This window comes from Scyliorhinus torazame, chromosome 21 (assembly GCF_047496885.1).
Source record: "Scyliorhinus torazame isolate Kashiwa2021f chromosome 21, sScyTor2.1, whole genome shotgun sequence".
NCBI lineage: Eukaryota > Metazoa > Chordata > Chondrichthyes > Carcharhiniformes > Scyliorhinidae > Scyliorhinus > Scyliorhinus torazame.
This window is the reverse complement of record NC_092727.1, coordinates 125,661,326-125,683,592: the sequence shown is the minus strand read 5'-3', so window position 1 is coordinate 125,683,592 and position 22,267 is coordinate 125,661,326. Positions and strand designations below refer to the sequence as shown.

The 22,267-nt window shown below is 48.5% G+C and overlaps 1 protein-coding gene across 10 annotated transcripts in view; it reads left to right on the top strand.

Annotated features, from left to right (window-relative positions):
- Positions 1–22,267, top strand: part of arhgap23a (Rho GTPase activating protein 23a) — a 606,368-nt gene that overhangs the window by 492,678 nt on the left and 91,423 nt on the right. For all 10 annotated transcript variants that reach the window (XM_072487495.1, XM_072487494.1, XM_072487496.1 and 7 more), the window contains 3 exons: positions 1,026–1,187; positions 9,829–9,940; positions 15,776–15,833. In XM_072487495.1, the coding sequence (XP_072343596.1) occupies positions 1,026–1,187; positions 9,829–9,940; positions 15,776–15,833 (332 nt within the window). The remainder of the gene's footprint in view (positions 1–1,025; positions 1,188–9,828; positions 9,941–15,775; positions 15,834–22,267) is intronic.

The following is a 22,267-nucleotide window of genomic DNA, read 5'->3' as shown; positions in this document are numbered from 1 at the left end:
CTTCCTTGTGGTGCACTTGACAAAGGAAGGTTCAGACGTGGAGAAAACTTCAACACCTTTATTAAACTATTTACACTTCTATTACTCAGGTTCGACACTACTGCTAATCCTACTATAGCTACCCAGACTGACTAACCAGCTGCTGCAATCCACGTGGTGTGTCTAATATTGAATCAACCCTGTGTCTGTACTCGCTGACTGTCTCCACTGGAAAGAGGCAGATCATGTGTGTGGTGTCCTTTATATATGGGTTGGTGTAATGCCCCCCTGTGGTCTTGTCACCTCCTTGTGTATCGTGAATGTCCATTGGTCGTCTCCTATCTAACTGATCTATTGGTTGAGTGTGTGTGTGATGTTTCTGGTGCTTCCTCTAGTGTCTAGCTAGCCGACATGCATTTACATTGATGCACATCACCACAGTAATAACTATGATCTTGCTGCGTACATTATCCCTATTCTATGAAGATTCCATGGCTGCCAGCCTTAAACATTCCATCTTCTGTTAATTTTCTATTTAAATCTGATGGGTATAAAAAATATTTCTTGTGTGGACATAATGCATAGGCATAATAAACCAATGCTTTTATCTACCTAAGTTGTAATGTTGTGCTGTTTAGTGTAAGGAAATGACAAAAATGTTGATATCCGCATTTAAATAGTTAGTAGCCAGGCATATTATTTTTGTTGATAATTGGTTTGAGGTGTGAAAGAATTGATTTGCAAATGGTATTTTTGCAGTGATCCCGAAAGACGTGCTGTTAGGTAATTTGGGCATTCTGAATTCTCCCTCCGTGTACCCGAACAGGCGCTGGAATGTGGCGATCAGGGGCTTTTCATAGTAACTTAATTGCAGTGTTAACATAAGCCTACTTGTGATAGTAAAGATTATTATTAATGTACAAAACCTGTGAATAATTAACAGCTTTGTTCCTCTGAATGAAGTAGTGTATAAAAGTGTTGTATAACATTGATGTAGTTGTTTAATGTATTCATTGTTTTCTGCCTCCATCTGTTTACCTCCACAGATGAACCAACAAGCCCAAGTATTGACCTGGTGGCAGGTCACATCCCTGCCTCAGCTGTTGTTTCTGGTGGTCAGAATTCAGCTCCAACTATCATCACTAGTCCTGCTTCTCCAACTTTCACCTTCCCCTTCGTTTACTCACGGCATTACTCTCAGGATTGCAGTGAGTTTGCATATGTACTAATTTTGCTAATGTTTTACAGCATAACCAGCAAACAATAGACAAAGCGAAGAGATTAAGCTCTGCAATCCTGCCACATCCAGATGAGAATGGTGGTAGACAATTAACCAACTCACTGGAGGAGGAGGCTCCACAGACATCCACCCCCCCCCCCCCTCAATGATGGGGGTTGCAATAGATAAGGCATTTGCAACAATCTTCAACCAGAAGTGCCGAGGTCCCCAGTATCACAGATGTCCGTGTTCAGCCAATTCAATTCAATTTGCTCCTCATGATATCAAGAAAGGACTGAAGGCACTGGATTAAGGGGAGGCAGTGGTGTAGTGGTATTATCACTGGACTAGTAATCCCGAGACCCAAAGTCAAGCTCTGGGGACCCGCCATGGCAAATGGTGAAATTTGAATTCAATAAAAATCTGCTTAGACGTCTAAAAAAGGTGCCCATGAAACCATTGTCGATTGTTGTAAAAACCCACCTGGTCCACTAATGTCCCTTCGGGAAGGAAATCTGTCGTCCTTAACTGGTCTGGCTTACATGTGACTCCAGATCCACAGCAATGTGGTTGACTCTCAAGTGCCCTCAGGGATGGGAAATAAACGCTGGCTCTGCTAGCGATGCCCACATCCCATAGAATCATAGAATTTACAGTGCATAGGAGGCCATTCGGCCCATCTTGGAAAGAGCACCCTACCAAAGCCACACCTTCACCCCACCCTCCTAACCCAGTAACCCACCGAACCTTGTTGGACATTAGGGGCAATTTAGCATGGCCAATCCACCTAACCTGCACATCTTTTAGACTGTGGGAGGAAACCAGAGCACCCAGAGGAAATCAACGCAGACACAGGGAGAACGTGCAGACTCCGCACAGACAGTGACCCAAGCAGGGAATCGAACCTGGGGCCCTGGAGCTGTGAAGCAACTGTGCAAACCACTGTGCTATCGTGCCGCCCATGAACAAATAAAAAAAATACTGCAAAGGTTTTGGGCCCTGGCAATAGTACTGAAGACTGTTCCAATATAGCTTGTTATGACCACTGCAAATGTTAATTGTTGAGCAAAACAAATCCCAAAGGGAAACTTGGTACATGTACCATCACCCTTTTTTCTGTATCTGAAAAAGACAAGAAATCTTCTGATCTCAAGCACACAAGATTAGCACTCCATCCACAAATATTCACATAGAATGGCAGCAATGTGTACCATCTGCAGGATGCACTGCAGTAACTCACCAAGCCTCCTTCAACAGCACCTTCCAAACCCACAACCTCTACCATCTAGAAGGACAAGGTCAGTAGTCATATGGGTTATCCACCACCTGGAAGTTCCCTTCCAAGCCCCCCACCAACTTGACTTGGAAATATAATGCTGTTCCTTTACTGCTACTGGGTCAAAATCCTGAAACTCCCTCCCTAACAGCGCTGTGGGTGTACTGTCCTACTCCACATGGATTGCAACAGTTCAAGAAGGTAGAGCATCACCACCTACTCGAGAGCAATTAGGTATAGGCAAGAAATGCCAGCCTAACCAGTAACGCCCAGATCCCAAGAATTAATTTTTTAAAGACACTGACTGATATAATACTGAAACAAATGATTTTTATCAGTGAAGGAAGATCTATGACTTCTTAATGCACAGCAGTCTTTGAGTGTAATGTGCACCCCTTCCCCAATCCCCCCCAAAATAAAAAGTGCATATTAAACACAATACTAAAATTTCTCCTGAAATTTAGTTCAAAACTGCTAGGGGCTGTGAAAATGATAAGATTTTGGCTATATAAATGTCTGATCTAATGTAACATGAGAGGATTGAGTATGTGAATCATTCTCACCTTTCATGTCTCTTGGATATGACATTAATTTCTGAGAATGGAATATATTTAGGTTGTTCATTTTATTTACAGAGGGCATCCTATTGTTAGCTTTCTATGATCCTTTTATCAGAAAGTAACAATAGCACAGGTTTGCTCTCAAAAGCTGCAGATTGGGTCAGAATAAACAAAAACCAAGGCACTTTCTATGTGGGGAAATGTTAAAATTGCTGCCTAGCTAAACCTTCACTAAATTGAGATGTTTCACCTCCCAATAAACTTCCCCTTATGCGTTTGTGCACTGTTCTATTTACCCAATGCCTTATTGAGTCTCAAAATCATCTTAAAACATTTCCCAGCTAAGGAATCACATTGCAATTCTGACACTGTAGGTTTTGAAGACCAAAAGAAACAAATGTGAACTGCTGAACTTCTTAATGTTTTCTTTCTTGGAATGTGGCTGTTTGTCAAATTATATATTGATATGAATTAATTTAGAATTTGCATGAAAAATTATTGGCAATAATGGCAGTTAAATAAATTAGTGTAGATTGTGACGTTCAATCATCACTCTACAGAATTAGCTCCGATATTTAGCGTAGAGCACTTTTTAAAGGCATTAAATTTAGCTGATTCCATTGTGAAGTACATTGTAACTATAAGATATGAATTCCTAGCCTAGTTAATTTCCCTATGCTGTGCCTTTCTAATCTGTCATGCTGTAAGGGGACACATCAAGCTAGGCATAGGGAAGTTTGGAAACCAAAGGCTGTCCCGTAAAATTTGCAGACTCCTAGAAATAGGTTAACTTGGAATTCATTAGTGTTGAACATAAGTCTGTGAGGTCTGTCAATTGGTTTCTGGAGTGGAAGTTGGGATACTGTCTCATTTTGTGTGTTTTTACAGTAAAGTTCTATATGTGCAATTTTGATTGTATTAATAGGGAGCCAATGGGGAATGAAATGTCTTAACCAATGCCCATTATCCAAGAAAAGCCCAAGATCTGTTTTGACTGGTACAAACTGTTTGACAATTAATGTTACATATTTGAAGTTTCCTATGAAACCTGCAGTACATTATCTATAATCAACAATGAACAAAGCGACTTCCGGTTGCGGCTATGCGGAGCTAAGCCGCACGATTCGGCAGCTCCCGCGAACACGGACTTTCGGGCTCGATAGAAGAGCCCCAACGGAATTTCTTTTACAGCCAACCCGTGGGGAAGAGAGGAGAGAGGTCCCCTACTAACTTGTATGGACCGGACCCGCAGTGAAACGGCCAAAAAAGTGGCATTGGAGCAGCGGGAGAAGAGAGGGAAAACAAGCAAAATGGCGGCAGCCGGGGACAAAGAGGAGATGCAGGAATTCATCAAGCGCTGCTTCGAGGAGCTGCGTAAGGAGATGATGGCACCTATGTTGGCAATAATTGAAGGACTTGGGGCAACCCAGAAAGCCCACGAGGTGAAGATCCAGGAAAAAGTGAGTGAGAATGAGGATGAGCTCTTGGGCTTGGCGGTGAAAGTGGAGCGGCACGAGGCGCTACACAAGACGTGGGCGGGAAGACTCGAAGACCTGGAGAACGGGTCGAGGAGAAATAATCTGAGGATCCTGGGTCTCCCAGAAGGAGTGGAGGGGGCCGACGCCGTGGCATATGCGGGCACAATGATCGGGGCGCGGAGCCCCCCCCCCCCCCCCCCCCCGGGGTTGCTGGAGCTGGAAGGGGCGCACCGGGTGCTGGCGAGGAAGCCCAAGGCAAATGAGCCGCCAAGGGCGATGGTGGTGAGATTTCACCGGTTTACGGACAGAGAGAGTGTCCTGAAATGGGCCAAGAAGGAGCGGAGCAGCAAGTGGGACAATGCCGAGATGAGAATATACCCGGACAGGAGCACGGAGGTCGCTAAGCGGAGAGCGGGTTTCAACCGGGCCAAAGCGGTGCTGCATCGGAAAGGAGTGAAATTTGGAATGTTGCAGCCAGCGCGACTGTGGGTTACACATAATGGCCAACACCACTACTTCGAAACGCCCGAAGAGGCGTGGACCTTCATACTAACTGAAAAGCTGGACTCTAATTGAGGGTTTGTGAGGGTGGGGGGTGTTTTGAGGGTTGAAGTACGATGGTTGTTGTATATAGGGGGGCAATCACGCGCAGGGAATGTTATATGGGCTGGGGGAGAGAGACAAGGCCTCGACAGGAGCTGCGCCAGAGGGGGCGGGGCAGGCTTTGGAAAGCGCGGGTTTTTTTTTCCCGCATGCGGGAAGAAAGGCGGGAAGGGGAACAAAGGAACGTATATTGATGGGGAGACTCCCACACGGGGGGGGTCAAAGGGATGGCGGGGGAAGCCGGTGTCAGCTGACTTACGGGAGTGATATGGGGTGGGCAAAAAAGCTAGACAGGGATCTAGCGGGGGGGGAAGGGAAGGGGGGGGGAAAGGGTTGCTGCTGCACTGGCCGAAAGGGAATGGGACACAGAAGAGGTGGTCGGGACTGAGGTCCCCCGGCTGGGGGACTGGAGGGTGAGGGAGACGCGAACACGGGATTGGCCCAGAAAAGGAGATGGCTAGTCGACGGCAGTGGGGGGAGGGGGGGGGGGGGGGGGGGAGAGAGAGAGAGCCCCAGGGGGCGGGGGGGAGAGCCCCTCCAATCCGGCTGATATCGTGGAACGTGAGGGGCCTGAATGGGCCGGTGAAGAGGGCTCAAGTGTTCGCGCATTGAAGGGACTGAAGGCAGACGTGGCTATGCTCCAAGAGACACACCTGAAGGTGGCGGACCACGTTAGGTTAAGAAGGGGATGGGTAGGACAAATATTTCACTCTGGACTGGACGTGAAAAATAGAGGGGTGGCAATTCTGGTGGGAAAGCATGTGTCATTTGAGGCCAAGACTATCGTAGTGGATAATGGAGGGAGATATGTGATGGTGAGTGGTAGGTTGCAAGGGACGTGGGTGGTGTTGGTAAATGTATACGCCCCGAACTGGGATGATGCTGGATTCATGAAGCGCATGTTGGGGCGTATTCCGGACCTGGAGGTAGGAGGACTGATAATGGGAGGGGACTTCAACACAGTGCTGGATCCAGCACTAGACCGCTCCAGATCAAGGATGGGAAAGAGGCCGGCGGCGGCCAAGGTGCTCAGGGGGTTTATGGATCAGATGGGGGGAGTGGACCCATGGAGGTTTGCAAGTCCGCAGGCCAGGGAATTTTCTTTCTTTTCCCACGTGCACAAGGCCTACTCCCGGATAGATTTCTTTGTTCTGGGCAGGGCGTTCATCCCGAGGGTGGAGGGGACGGAGTATTCAGCCATAGCCGTTTTGGACCATGCCCCGCACTGGGTGGAAATGGGGCTGGGAGAGGAGAGGGACCAACGCCCGCTGTGGCGGCTGGACGTGGGACTGCTGGCAGATGAGGTGGTGTGTGGGAAGGTGAGGGGGTGTATCGAAAGGTACTTGGAGGCCAACGACAACGGGGAGGTGCGAGTGGGGGTGGTATGGGAGGCGGTGATCAGGGGAGAGCTAATCTCCATCAGGGCTCATAGGGAGAAGACAGAGGGCATGGAAAGGGAGAGGTTAGTGGGGGAGATTTTGCGAGTGGACAGGAGATACGCAGAGGACCCGGAGGAAAGATTACTTGGGGAAAGGCGACGGCTCCAGACGGAGTTTGACCTGTTGACCATGGGGAAGGCGGAGGCACAGTGGAGGAAGGCGCAGGGGGCGACCTACGAGTACGGGGAAAAGGCCAGTCGGATGCTGGCACACCAGCTCCGTAAGAGGACGGCAGCGAGGGAAATAGGGGGAATCAAAGATGGAGGGGGAGCCACGGTTCAGAGTGCAACGAAAATAAACAAGGTATTCAAGGCCTTCTATGACGAGCTGTACAGATCCCAGCCCACAGGGGGGGAAGAGGGGATGAGACGATTCCTAGACCAAATGCGGTTCCCGAGGGTGGAGGAGCAAGAGGTGGCTGGTTTGGGGGCACCAATCGAGTTGGAGGAGCTGAGTAAGGGTTTGGGGAGCATGCAGGCGGGGAAGGCCCCGGGGCCGGACGGGTTCCCGGTGGAGTTCTACAGAAAGTATGTGGACCTGTTGGCCCCGCTACTAGTGAGGACCTTTAACGAGGCAAGAGAGGAGGGGACCCTGCCCCCGACAATGTCAGAGGCGACAATTTCCTTGATTCTGAAGCGAGACAAGGACCCACTGCAATGTGGATCGTACAGGCCGATTTCGCTCCTTAATGTGGACGCTAAGCTATTGCCAAAAGTGCTGGCCACGAGGATTGAGGACTGTGTCCCGGGGGTGATTCATGAGGACCACACGGGATTCGTAAAGGGCAGGCAATTAAATACCAATGTGCGGCGGCTCTTAAACGTGATAATGATGACATCGGAGGAGGGAGAGGCGGAGATAGTACAGCTATGGACGCGGAAAAGGCCTTTGACCGAGTAGAGTGGGAGTACCTCTGGGAGGTGTTGCGTAGGTTTGGGTTCGGGGGAGGGTTTATTAGCTGGGTTAAGCTCCTTTACAGCGCCCCGGTGGCGAGTGTGGTGACGAACCGGCGGAGGTCGGAGTACTTTCGGCTGTACCGAGGAACGAGGCAGGGTTGCCCCCTGTCCCCCCTGTTGTTTGCATTGGTGATCGAACCCTTGGCCATATCACTGAGGGAGTTTAATAAATGGAGGGGGGTGGGCCGCGGGGGAGAAGAGCACCGGATGTCGCTATACGCAGATGACCTGCTGCTGTACGTGGCGGACCCAATGGAGGGGATGGTGGAGGTCATGCAGACTCTGAGGGAGTTTGGGGAGTTCTCGGGCTATAAGCTCAATGTAGGGAAGAGTGAGTTTTTTGTACTACAGGCAGGGGACCAAGAAAGAGGGATAGGGGACCTACCGCTGAGGAGGGTGGTGGGGGTTTTTCGGTATCTGGGGATCAAGATAGCCAGGAGTTGGGGGGCCCTACACAAATTGGTTGACCAAATGGAGGTGGACTTCAAAAGATGGGACATGTTGCCGCTCTCGTTGGCGGGTAGAGTGCAGTTGGTCAAAATGGTGGTCCTTCCGAGGTTTTTGTTTGTGTTTCAGTGCCTTCCCATCGTGATCACCAAGGGCTTTTTCAAGAGAGTAGGTAGGAGTATTATGGGGTTTGTGTGGACGAATAAGACCCCGAGGGTAAGGAGAGGGTTCCTGGAACGCAGTAGGGACCGAGGAGGGCTGGCGCTGCCAGACCTAGGGAGCTACTACTGGGCAGCAAATGTGGCGATGATCCGCAAGTGGGTTATGGAGGGAGAGGGGGCGGCATGGAAGAGGATGGAGATGGCGTCCTGTAAAGGAACGAGCTTGGGGGCGTTGGTGACGGCACCGCTGCCGCTCTCGCCATCAAAGTATACCATGAGCCCGGTGGTGGCGGCAACGTTAAGGATCTGGGGCCAGTGGAGACGGCACAGGGGGGCAGTGGGAGCCTCGGTGTGGTCCCCGATCAGGGGTAACCACCGGTTTGTCCCGAGGAAGATGGACGGGGGGTTCCAGGGCTGGCATTGGGCGGGGATTAGAAGATTGGGGGACCTGTTCATTGACGGGACATTTGCGAGCCTAGGGGCACTGGAGGAGAAGTTTGAGTTACCCCCGGGAAATGCATTTAGATATATGCAGGTGAGGGCTTTTGTGAGGCGATAGGTCGGGTAATTCCCGTTGCTCCCGGCACAAGAAATTCAAGACAGGGTGATCTCGGGTGTATGGGCCGGGGAGGGCAAGGTTTCGGCAATACACCAAGAGATGAAAGAAGAGGGGGAAGCCCTAGCAGAAGAGCTGAAGGGTAAATGGCAGGAGGAGTTGGGGGAGGGGATCGAGGAAGGTTTGTGGGCTGATGCCCTGGGTAGGGTTAATTCCTCCTCCTCATGTGCCAGGCTCAGCCTGATTCAATTTAAGGTGGTTCACAGAGCGCACTTGACGGGGGCGAGGTTGAGTAGGTTCTTTGGGGTAGAGGACAGATGTGGAAGGTGTTCAGGGAGTCCGGCGAACCATGTCCACATATTTTGGTCATGCCCGGCACTGGAGGGGTTCTGGAGAGGAGTGGCGGGAGCAATATCTCAGGTGGTGAAAGTCCGGGTCAAGCCAAGCTGGGGGCTAGCAATATTCGGAGTAGTGGATGAGCCGGGAGTGCAGGAGGCGAAAGAGGCCGGCATTCTGGCCTTTGCGTCCCGAGTAGCCCGGCGAAGGATCTTGCTAATGTGGAAGGAGGCGAAGCCCCCCCAGCGTGAAGGCCTGGATAAACGACATGGCTGGGTTCATAAAGCTGGAGAGGATTAAGTTTGCCTTAAGGGGGTCTGCGCAGGGGTTCTACAGGCGGTGGCAACCGTTCCTAGACTACCTCGCGGAGCGTTAGAGGAAGGTCGGTCAGCAGCAGCACCAACCCTGGGGAGGGAGGGGAGGGGGGAACGAGAGATTGTTTGAAGGGATGGATGAGCAGGAGATAACATGGAGGGTGGGGGAAACTGGCACGTGCGGGCGAGAGCCAGTGTATAAAGCTATGTAAATATACCATTGTGCCATGTATATTCTTGCTCAGTGCGATTTTGTGTTATTTTGTTACAGGGGGGGGGGTTATTGTTTGTAAGGGGAAAAAATTGTGTTGTTAAAAAACTTTAATAAATATATATATATTTTTTTAAACAATGAACAAAGATATAGCAGGTGCAATATTGGCAATGGCAGTTCAGCCACTGCATTCAAATAGTAACAGAGAACTGACCATTTCATGCTGTAGGTATTGTTAAGGCCTCAAAATCTTATTTATTGTCTATTACATTTTCTGTTTCTTTAATCAGGCAACATAAAAGCTAGTCGACGTTCATCTTACCTTCTTGCCATAACAACAGAGAGGTCAAAGTCCTGTGATGAAGGGTTGAATACATATCGGGATGAGGGAAAAGTGTACTCGTAAGTTTTTTTTATGGACAGATTCTCTCATTAGAATGTATGGTCAAAAACCGTAGTGTTTGTTCATAAGGAATTCATGATTACAATAATTACATTAACAGCATGTCACACACTCAGGTCAAAGACCACAAGCCCAATATTTTGTGACATGGGAGCATCTGAACTATTTAGAAAATACAAGTAACAAGCATGGCATGAAAATACATTGGACAAATTAGTTGTATTTCTTACAAATCTGCATGATTTCTTACAAATCTGGGGCTGGTTTAGCACAGTGGGCTAAACAGCTGGCTTGTAATTCAGAACAATGCCAGCAGTGCGGGTTCAATTCCCGTACCGGCCTCCCCAAACAGGCGCCGGAATTTGGTGACTAGGGGCTTTTCACAGTAACTTCAGTGAAGCCTACTTGTGACAATAAGTGATTATTATTATTATGATGATGATGATGGTAATGAGGCCTGTTAAAAGGCAATGTCTAATTGGAAAAAAGGTGCCCTGGACTATTATTACGATCCTAGACCAGACCCCAACAATGACTAGGATACTGGACCGAAACCCCACTGTTTAATTTTGTAAGCCTGGGTGGAAAAAATACTTCGCTCCAGGAGTGATTGCACGAAGAAATAGGGATTTGCTATTTTAAAACAAAACTTTATTATTAACACAATCTTAAACTCTTTAGATCACACCCAAAATAGCTTACAATTACCTCTTAAATACAGTAAATACTGCTCACATTAAAAAAACAAACCTGAATCTGGAAGTTTAAAATAGCCTCTAAATGTATTTTTAATTTGGTTGGGCTGTCTGCTTCTTGGTGATGTCTTAGTTTCTGGATACAACTGAAGTAGTACTGCACTGTGTACACAATATCCTTTTAACCCCTTTCTTCGTACGTTATCTCCTCATTAGCAGAATTATTGTACAGCACATTAAAAAAATTAATCGTAGTCGGGATCTTGTGGTGGTACAGTGGTTAGCACTGCTGTCTCACAGCACCAAGGACCCGGGTTTGATTATGACCTCAGGCGACAGTCTGTGTGGAGTTTGCACATTCTCTGCCCCCCCTCCCCCATGTCTGCATGGGTTTCCTCCGGGTGTTCCGGTTTACTCCCATAGTCCAAAGATGTGCAGGTTAGGTGGATTAGCCATGTTAAATTGCCACTTAGGTGGGGTTGCAGGAGTAGGGTGGGGAATCAGGCCTAAGTAGGGTGGTCTTTCGAAGGGTCGGTGCAGACTCGATGGGCTGAATTACATCCTTTTACACTGTAGGGATTCTATGATCAGCAGCTGAAAACATGTTTTAAAGGCCAAGACTCATTTAATGCGGCAGAGTCAATTAAAAATAAAATAAGAGACTTCCGGTTGCGGCGATGTGGAGCTAAGCCGCACGAATCGGCAGCTCCCGCTACCACGGACTTTCGGGCTCTCTAGAGGAGCCCCAACGGGAAATTTTTGAAGTCCCTCCATGTGGGAAGGGAAGAGAGAGGTCCCCCTTCATCGTTTATGGACCGGACTCGAAGCGAAACGGCCAGAAAAGCGGCGCTGGAGCAACGGGTGAAACGTGGGAAGAAAGACAAAATGGCGGCGGCCAGGGACAAAGTGGAAGGTGGGCCAGAGCTGCAAGAGTTCATCAAGCGCTGCTTCGAAGGGCTACGGAAGGAGATGCTGGCGCCTATGCTGTTGGCGATTGAGGGACTAGGGATGACCCAGAAGGCCCACGAGGTAAAGATCCAGGAGGTGCAGAAAAAAGTAAATGAGAACGCGGACGAGATCTTGGGCGTGGCGGTGAGAGTGGAGGAGCACGAGGCGCTGCACAAAAGGTGGGCGGGAAGATTCGAAGACCTGGAGAACAGGTCGAGGAGAAAGAATCTTCGGATCCTGGGTCTCCCTGAAGGAGTGGAGGGGGCTGATGCCGAGGCATATGCGAGCACGATGCTCGAGTCGATGATGGGCACGGAGGCCCCTTCGAGGCCTTTGGAGCTGGATGGGGCACACCGGGTGCTGGCGAGGAGGCCCAAGGCTAACGAGCCGCCAAGGGCGATTGTGGTGAGGTTTCACCGTTTCACGGACAGAGAGAGGGTCTTGAAATGGGCCAAGAAAGAGCAGAGCAGCAAGTGGGACAATGCGGAGATCCGAATATACCCGGACTGGAGCACGGAGGTTGCAAAGAGGAGAGCGGGTTTCAACCGGGCCAAGGCGGTGCTGCACCGATTAGGAGTGAGATTCGGAATGTTGCAGCCAGCGCGATTGTGGGTCACATACAAGGATCAGCACCATTATTTCGAAACGCCTGAAGAGGCGTGGACTTTTATTCAAACTGAAAAGTTGGACTCAGACTGAGGGTTTGTGAGAGGGGGGGGGGATGTTTGATGTTTCATGGTTGTTGTATATAGGGTGTTAACCACACGCAGGAAATGTTACACGGGCTGGGGGAGAGAGGGGGATGGCGATGGGGGAAAAGAGACAAGGCCGCGACAGGAGCTGCGCCAGAGGGGGCGGAGTAGGCTTAGGAAAGCGCGGGTTTTTCTTCTTTCCCGCGCTAGGGAAGAAAGGCGGGAGGGGGAAGGGAGGAATGTACGCTGATTGGGAGATTCCCACATGGCGGGGTCAAAGGGATGGCGGGGGAAGCTGGGGTCAGCTGACTTACGGGAGTGATATGGGGGAGCAAAAAAGCTAGACACTGGTCTGGGGTGGGAGGGGGGGGGGGGGGGGGGGAGGGTTGCTGTTGCACCGGCCGAAGAGGAATGGGACATAGAAGAGGTGGTCGGGGCGGGGGTCTCCCGTCTGGGGGACTGGAGGGTAAGGGCGGCGTGGGCACGGGACTGGCCCAGAAGAGGAGATGGCTAGTCGGGGGGGGGGGGGGGGGGGAAGCTCCCCCCAATCCGGCTGATAACGTGGAATGTGAGGGGCCTGAATGGGCCGGTAAAGAGGGCCCAAGTGTTCGCGCACTTAAAGGGACTGAAGGCAGACGTGGTCATGCTCCAGGAGACACTTGAAGGTGGCGGATCAGGTCCTGAAAGGGGTGGGTAGGACAGGTATTCCACTCGGGGCTGGACACGAAGAACAGAGGAGTGGCAATATTGGTGGGGAAGCGTGTGTCGTTTGAGGCCAAGAATATCGTAGTGGACAACGGGGGGCGATATGTGATGGTGAGTGGTAAGTTGCAGGGGATGAGGGTGGTATTGGTAAATGTATATGCCCCGAACTGGGATGATGCCGGATTCATGAAGCGTATGTTGGAGCGCATTCCGGACCTGGAGGCAGGAAGCTTGATAATGGGTGGGGATTTTAATACGGTGTTGGACCTAGCACTGGACCGCTCCAGATCTAAGACCGGAAAGAGGCCGGCTGCGGCCAAGGTGCTTAGGGGGTTTATGGATCAGATGGGGGGAGTGGACCCGTGGAGGTTTGCCAGGCCGCAGGCCAGGGAATTTTCGTTTTTCTCCCACGTGCACAAAGCCTACTCCCTGATAGATTTTTTTGTTCTGGGCAGGGCGCTGATCCCGAAAGTGGAGGGAACGGAGTATTCGGCCATAGCCATTTCAGATCACGCCCCGCACTGGGTGGAACTGGAGTTGGGAGAGGAGAGGGACCACGCCCGCTGTGGCGGTTGGATGTGGGACTGCTGGCAGATGAGGTGGTGTGTGGGAAGGTGAGGGGGTGTATCGAAAGGTACTTGGAGGTCAATGACAACGGGGAGGTGGGGGTGGTATGGGAAGCGCTGAAGGCGGTGATCAGGGGAGAGCTAATCTCCATCAGGGTGCACAGGGAGAAGATAGAGGGTATGGAAAGGGAGAGGTTAGTGGGGGAGATTTTAAGAGTGGACAGGAGATATGCAGAGGCCCCTGAGGAGGGATTACTTAGGGAAAGGCGACGTCTTCAGACGGAGTTTGACATGTTGACCACAGGGAGGGCAGAGGCACAGTGGAGGAAAGCGCAGGGGGCGACCTACGAGTATGGGGAGAAGGCGAGTCGGATGCTGGCACACCAGCTCCGTAAGAGGATGGCAGAGAGGGAGATAGGTGGAGTCAATGATGGAAGGGGAGCTACGGTGCAGAGTGCGACGAAAATAAATGAGGCATTCAAGGCCTTCTATGAGGAGCTGTACAGATCCCAGCCCCCAGCGGGGGAAGAGGGGATGAGACGATTCCTAGACCAACTGAGATTCCCGAGGGTGGAGGAGCAAGAGGTGGCTGGTCTGGGGGCACCAATTGTGTTGGAGGAGCTGAGCAAAGGTTTGGGGAATATGCAGGCAGGGAAGGCCCCCCGCGGGACCGGACGGGTTCCCGGTGGAGTTCTACAGGAAGTACATAGACCTGTTGGCCCCGCTGCTAGTGAGGACCTTCAATGAGGCAAGGGAGGGAGGGACCCTGTCCCCGACAATGTCGGAGGCAACAATTTCTTTGATCCTAAAGCGGGACAAGGACCCACTGCAATGTGGATCGTACAGGCCGATCTCGCTCCTCAACGTGGATGCTAAGTTGCTGGCAAAAGTGCTGGCTACAAAGATCGAGGACTGTGTCCCGGGGGTGATTCACGAGGACCAGACGGGATTTGTAAAGGGCAGGCAACTAAACACCAATGTGTGGCGGCTCTTAAACGTAATAATGATGCCATCGGTGGAGGGAGAGGCGGAGATAGTGGCAGCTATGGACGCGGAGAAGGCCTTTGACCGAGTAGAGTGGGATTACCTCTGGGAAGTGCTGCGTAGGTTTGGGTTCGGGGGAGGGTTTATTAGCTGGGTTAAGCTCCTTAACAGAGCCCCGGTGGCGAGTGTGGTTACGAATCGGCGGAGGTCGGAGTATTTTCGACTGTACCGTGGGACAAGACAGGGGTGCCCCTTGTCCCCCCTGTTGTTTGCATTAGCAATTGAACCCTTGGCCATATCACTAAGGGAGTCCAGGAAATGGAGGGGGGTGGTCCGAAGGGGAGAGGAGCATCGAGTGTCGCTTTATGCAGATAACCTGTTGCTGTATGTGGCGGATCCAGGGAGGCGAAGCCCCCCAGCGTGGAGGCCTGGATAAATGACATAGCTGGGTTCATTAAGCTGGAGAGGATAAAGTTTGCCTTGAGAGGGTCTGCGCAGGGGTTCTCCAGGTGGTGGCAACCGTTCCTAGACTATCTCGTGGAGCGTTAGATGAAGGTCGGTCAGCAGCAGCAGGAACCCAGGGGGGGAAGGGGGGATGTCTTGGGGGGGGGGGGGGGGTCTGCCTGGGGGGGTATTTGAGCAAGAGAACACATGAAAGATCTGGAATACTGGCATGGACGGGAGGAATTCAGGGTACAAAGCTCTGGAACATATCGTTTTACCATGTATATACCTTGCTATGTGCGTTTTCTTTCTATTTTGTTACGAGGGGGGGTGGGGTTTTTGTTTGTAAGGGTGAAAAATTGTGTTAAAAAATTTCAATAAATATATATTTTTAAAAATAAATAAATTAATTAATTAAAATAAGAACAAAATACCAGATGTGCACGCACATCAGGCTGTATTGCATCTGAAAAGAAACACGGCAGTGAATGTTTTTTGTGGGACTGATCATCTGAATTATCTGTCTTGATTTTCATGGGTGTTATTAATCTCACTAAAAGATGAGATAATGCAGCACCTTTCACACTACTGAATCCTGTGTGTGAACACACCTTGTACATTGTTATGAACTCAACATTTGTGATGAATATAATGTATACCTTTTTACAAAAAAAACTAAATGTAAGTGAAACCTAATAATAGTTATAATTCCGAACCATATTCCATGATAATTGGATGAGGATATGCCAAGGAAGTTAATATATTTTGATCCTAGTTATGTTCTTGTTCATTTTTATTAGGAAATTGCCAAAACGGGTTCCTAGTCTGAAGCTGCTGAGGAACTTTTTCATGGATGGGGTAAGAGTTAATTTTAGAAATGAAAGTGAAGAAAAATTAGTAATTTACAGTATTGGTTACCAGTGGAATCATCATTAATAATACACTGTACTAATAAGTACAGAAGGTGTAGATGAACCTCATTAACTTGTTTCTTAAATTGCCACTATAACACCAACTGAGAAACACCCATACAGAAACAAAAAATTGCAGATTCTGGAAACCTGAAATAATGATAGAAAATGTTGGAAGTAGTCAGCAGGCCTGGTAGCATCTGTGAAGAGAGGAAAAAAGTTAACATTTCCGATTATGACCTTTCATCATCCATGTATAACAGAACCTTATTAGTAGGAAAAGCTACCTTTATTTAATTCCGATGAAACAAATGAATAATGCTGATTTACCATACATGCAAAAAGTTCTTTAGAGCATCATCTCTGGTTCAAAAGACCACGCCCTGCACTCCTGACCTGGCCAACTACATTTTGGGGATAGCCATGAACTAGTCCTCTACAATTTTCATGGAATCTTGCCAGCTTTTTAAAGAGTAATGGGTTGCGGCACCTCATGGGTGCCCTGAATCATAGTCTGCATGAGGGTACCTTCTTGAAAGGCAAATTTAGGATCCTCCTCTTGCCCCATTCAAAGATTGCTTCCCCCAAACATCACCTATGCCCCTCATGATCAGGTGTTTTAGTACTTTCATGGAGGTTTGGGCTCTCAGCCAAGAATACATAATAAGGCTTGGCTGAGAACCCTGAAAACTATTCGCTTGCTGAAACAGCTGAACTCCAGAGAAAACTTTGCTTGATTGACAGATCTGGCTCTCTAATCTATGTTGTCAGTTTCACAATGTTTATTTACACAAGAGAAAGTGGCTTCAGGTGCTTGCAGTTTCTGCTATTAATACTTTAATGGTTCTGGATAATTGTCATTTTTATTGGCTGTAGTAAAATAGAGTTTTTTTGAAGAAAGTGGAAGTATAAATGAGTGACTGTTCAAGGTTTTTTGCACATCCTCCTATTGCTGTAGCTTTAATTTCTGCTAAATGATATGGAATGGGTGAATGGGCAGGAAATACCATAGTTTTGCACAGGGGCCATAAGAGGTAGGGGGGCATGAAGTGACATGAATGGGCACAGAAAGAAGAATTACAAAACCAGGTTAAAGTCCAATAGGTTTGTTTCGAATCACTAGCTTTTGGAGCGCAGCTCCTTCCTCAGGTGATTCAGGATTCACCTGAGGAAGGAGCTGCGCTCCGAAAGCTAGTGATTCGAAACAAACCTGTTGGACTTTAACCTGGTGTTGTAAGACTTCTTACTGTGCTCACCCCAGTCCAACGCCGGCATCTCCACATCATGACATGAATGGGCATGGGGGGGGGGGGGGGGGGTGAGAGCCAGGGGGCCTTTTTGTTTTTACTTTAACTCGGACAAAATCCCACATCAGCGACATGTGCTTTTTAAACAGACCATCTCCGCACCCAACAGCCCCTGTGGCTACCTCTGTATTATACCAGGTTGGTTACCCCCCCATTATGAAAATCCTGTCCTTACGGGCGCTTTTTCTCCTAAGGTAGGTGGGCCGCTCCAAGAATTTTCGCGACTCCTGCTACCTGCCTGCAGGATGAAAATCCAGTCCTAAAGATTCATGGGTCATGTTCTTTATGTGTAGGATACGTGAATGATTTCTGTTAGGAAAAAAAACTGAATTTGGAATTGTACAACTGATTAATAAGCATCTAAAAGACATTCATGGGCTCACCTTTCTAGTCAAGAGCTTTTATCAGTTTGGCTAGTCATGACCAAAATTATAACCACTGTCGTCTTTCAGATGCTTACTGATCTGCAATACTACTATTTTCTGTTTCAATCTCAGACTATCAACAGTCAAGGAGTATGTAGTTAGGATACTGAAAAGAAAATCCTGAGAGGTTGTGCTTTCAGCAATCAAATTTTAAGCATAGCTTTTGCCTATTGAAATTGTTAAATCTGTGGTAATGATTAATCCATTTTTAATGTACAGCAAAGTGATGATCTGTGATTACAAATAACTAAACTATTGTCTTATTTATAAAAATCAACTTTTTAAATTTCTGTACCAATTAGTAAGAACTAAAATGACATAATGGAAAAATGATGTAAACTTTGAATCTATAAATATTGTATATAATCTATAAATATGCTATTTGCTGGAGAGGTGTACAGAGCTTTCATTGCTGACAAAGCTACATATGATGGCTTAAAGTTGAATTAAATTTGAAGATGACACAAAACTTGGAAGTATATAGTGAACTGTGAGGATAGTGATAGACCTCCCGAGGATGTAGACAGGCTTGTGGAATGGGTTGACATGTGGCAATGAGATTTAACACAGAAATGTGAAGTGATATATTTTGATAGGGGGAATGAAGAGAGGCAAGAAAAATTTAAGGGTGCAATTCTAAAGAGGAACTGAAAGACCTGTGGGGGGGGGGGGGGGGCTAAATAAAAACACAATTTGATGGGAGACACAGTTAGTCTCCTTAAAAGTAGAGATGGTTGAGAGGTGGTTAAAATCCTTGGGAGTGCATGCACAGTTTATCATAGAATCATAGAATTTACAGTGCAGAAAGAGGCCATTCGGCCCATCGAGTCTGCACCGGCTCTTGGAAAGAGCACCCTACCCAAGGTCAACACGTCCACCCTATCCCCATAACCCAGTAATCCCACCCAACACTAAGGGCAATTTTGGACACTATGGGCAATTTAGCATGGCCAATCCACCTAACCCGCACATCTTTGGACTGTGGGAGGAAACCGGAGCACCCGGAGGAAACCCACGCACACACGGGGAGGATGTGCAGACTCCGCACAGACAGTGACCCAAGCCGGAATCGAACCTGGGACCCTGGAGCTGTGAAGCATTTGTGCTATCCACAATGCTACCGTGCTGCCCCAAGGAGGGAAATAGTTTTTAAAATGTGTTTGTTAACACAACAACATCAAGATATGCCACAAAACATTAAGGCAAGCTTTCTCATTAAAAAAATGAAGATTCATTCATTCGCCAACGACGGGTTGGGGTGAGGTGTAAAGGTGCACAATTAGCTCTTAAAATATCTGTCGAGAACTTTCTGAATATTTTAAAATAATTTGGGTGTAACATCAAACTTTTTAGTTTTAAAAGTATATTTTATCGATTTAATTTCAGCCTGCAAGTCCACTGGCTATGGGAATATTTGAATTGAATTTGATCCCTGGACTATGCTAAGTCAGTTCATTTCAAGTAGCATAGCAACAGGAAAACTAAAATTGGCTTAATTCTCCCTGGGTGGGTCAATCATCCAGTATTCCCACTCTTGGATCAGTAAACAGTGACCTTTGCTGTAAGGAGGGGTCACTAGTTAAATTGTTATATCTGGTAAGGATGGCTTTGGTGCCTCCTTCCCCACAGTCAAGTCTCAAAGAAACAGCAGCTATTTGCCAAGGTATTGGAAATGATCATGGCCAGGAGGTAGTGAGCATCTCCAAGGGAGGTAGAAAGAAAACAATCTGGCATGGAATTTCACAAAATTATGGGCGGGATTCTCCCGCCAAGGTCAATGGACTTTTCCATTGTCCACGTCTCGCCCGTGGTGATCTTGCGCCTGGTGGGGTGGAAGAATCCAGCCCATTTTCAAACATAGTGAAGTCTCACACTAATGGAGTAAACCAAAGAGAGTTTGGTGTATCTGATTAGTGTTATTGTTTTTGTACATTGAACTTAAAAGTTATAAGCAATGTGCATAAAAGTTGCTATGTTCTGATAACAAACAAGAAAAATCATGTCCTTATTCATACAAATGGACATCTTAAATATTAATACCTCAGCTGTGGTTAGTATGGCCTAGGAGTTCCCTCCTAGAAGTGTTTAAATAACATGTTTCTTTTGCGTATTTCTATTCCAAGATTTTCAACATTTTTACAATTTACAACAAACCCACCAAATCCTCTCACATCCCCTCAACAATGAACGGTAACCAACTCCCCGAAATGCAAGATAAACGATCCCCAACAGTTGTACAATCCATCACTCGCACCTCTTAGAGCAAATTTCACTTTTTCCAGGATCAAAAACTCCAACAAGTTCCCCGACCACACCGAGGCACAGGGTGGAGACGCTGACCTCCACCCCAAGACCTGCCAGCGAGGCAAAGGCTAAGTCATCTGCCTTCGTACCCGTCCACAGCTCCGGCCGGTCCAGCACCCCGAATATGGCTCCTAGGGGACCGGGCTCCTTGTCTGTTGGATCTCTTATTTTCTAATAAGAGATGGGGTCAGGTGGTAGTTTTGAGATTGAGTTTAGTACAAAACGTTGGGCGTCATTCTCCGACCCCCCCAGCGGGTCGGAGAATGGCCATTGGCCGCCGTGAATCCCGCCCCCGCCGGTTGCTGAAGTCTCCGGTACCGGAGATTGGGCGGAGGCGGGAATCGGGCCGCGCCGGTTAGCGGGCCCCCCCCCGCTCAATTCTCCAGCCCGGATGGGCCGAAGTCCTGCCGAGAAATTGCCTGTCCCGCCAGCGTAAATTAAAGTAGGTATTTACCGGCGGGACAAGGCGGCGTGGGCGGGCTCCGGGATCCTGGGGGGGGCGCGGGACGATCTGACCCCGGGGGGTGCCTCCACGGTGGCCTGGCCCACAATCGGGGCCCACCGATCCGCAGGCGGGCCTGTGCCATGGGGGCACTCTTTCCCTTCCGCCTCCGCAACGGCCTCCACCATGGCGGAGGCGGAAGAGACTCTCCCCACTGCGCATGCGCGGGAAACTGTCAGCGGCCGCTGACACTCCCGCGCATGCGCCGCCCGGAGATGTCATTTCCGCGCCAGCTGGCGGGGCAACAAAGGCCGTTTCCGCCAGCTGGCGGGGCGGAAATCCCTCCGGTGCCGGCCTAGCCCCTCAATGTCGGGGCTCGGCCCCCAAGATGCGGAGCATTCCGCACCTTTGGGGCGGTGCGATGCCCGTCTGATTGGCGCCGTTTTGGGTGCCAGTCGGCGGACATCGCGCCGTTGGGGGAGAATTTCACCCCTGATTAGTACACTTTCAAATATAAACAAAAGAAACAAAGGCCCAGCAGGGCAAAAGAAAGGGAACAATGGAAAGTGAACAAAGAAGAGAGAGAGCACCAAGAGCTTTTTACCTGCCCCCTCTCTGCCCCTAATTGGCTTACAATATTTAAATTGTGACTTATGAATGGTGCTCCATATCAGCACTCACCCTGGTATCTAACTTACTGACTGCACATTTGCAGGCTGGATCCTGAAAGGCTGGTGTAACATTTCACTTTTATCACTGCCAAACTGCAAACATACAACCTGATCTTGACTCAGGACAATACAGCTTGTATTTCATCTACACCCTGACTAATTCTTTATTTGACTTTCCCACAGTTACAATATTTTCAAAACTTGGTTTTGATATTTCCCCACAATCCCCCCTTTTGATTCTTCTAAAAAAGTAAAAAGAAAAGAATGAATCAATAAAAGCAAGCAGACAGAAAATATCGCAGAGGAACACATTCGCAGATGCCTTTGATGGTCCCTTTGTTTAAGAACAGCCTTTAGCACTGGAATGGGCAAGCCGATAAACTGTTACAATACTTTAAACATAGGAAGCACGTTTTTTAGGCAAGAGAGGATGACGGGTAATCTTCAGAGGGAAAAACACAAAACAGAATGAGAATGATAAAGCAAGGAATGCAAAAACTGAAACATCAAGCAACGGATACAATAATTATGGTTAAACCATTGGCAAATAAGTATTGTCCTTTAAAAGATAGGAGTTTCAATCACGGTGTGCTTGTTTAACGTGCAATGCGTGAATCCAAGCTTTCTTCCCCTGGATTTTAACAGTTGTTTGGGTGGTCAATAGCACTTAATAGGGTCCTTTCCACTTAGCATCCAGAGATTCTTTATGTACTTTCTTCACGTAAAACCTAAACTCCAGGGACGATGTTGTGTCCTCCTTCTGGTGGGTCCCCCCAGGCAGTCGATACCTGTTGAGAAGCAGAACTAATAGCATTTGTTAGATTCTGACAATATTCTAATAAGGCATCGCTCATCAAGTGACTATAGTGACTTTTCGCAAATCAATTGTTCCTGGCAGAGAAGCTTTGATATGAGCTTGGCTGGGATTATGGCACGTTGCCTGGTTCTTCTTTGAAACCGTTGCCTGGTTCTTCTTTGGCACCGTTATGGTCTTCTTGAAGCAGGTGGGGACTTCGGAGCGGAGTAGGGACAGGTTGAAGATGCCCATGAACACATCTGCCAGCTGGTCCACACAGGCTCTGTGTGCACAACCAGGGATCCCATCTGGATCCATCACCTTCCGAGGGTTCACTTTCAGGAAGGCCAATCAGACTTCAGAAGCTGGCATTACAAATAAAAATTTGAAAACTTGTACTACAGTACCTCTTAGGTGATCTGACCAGGTGCCTGCT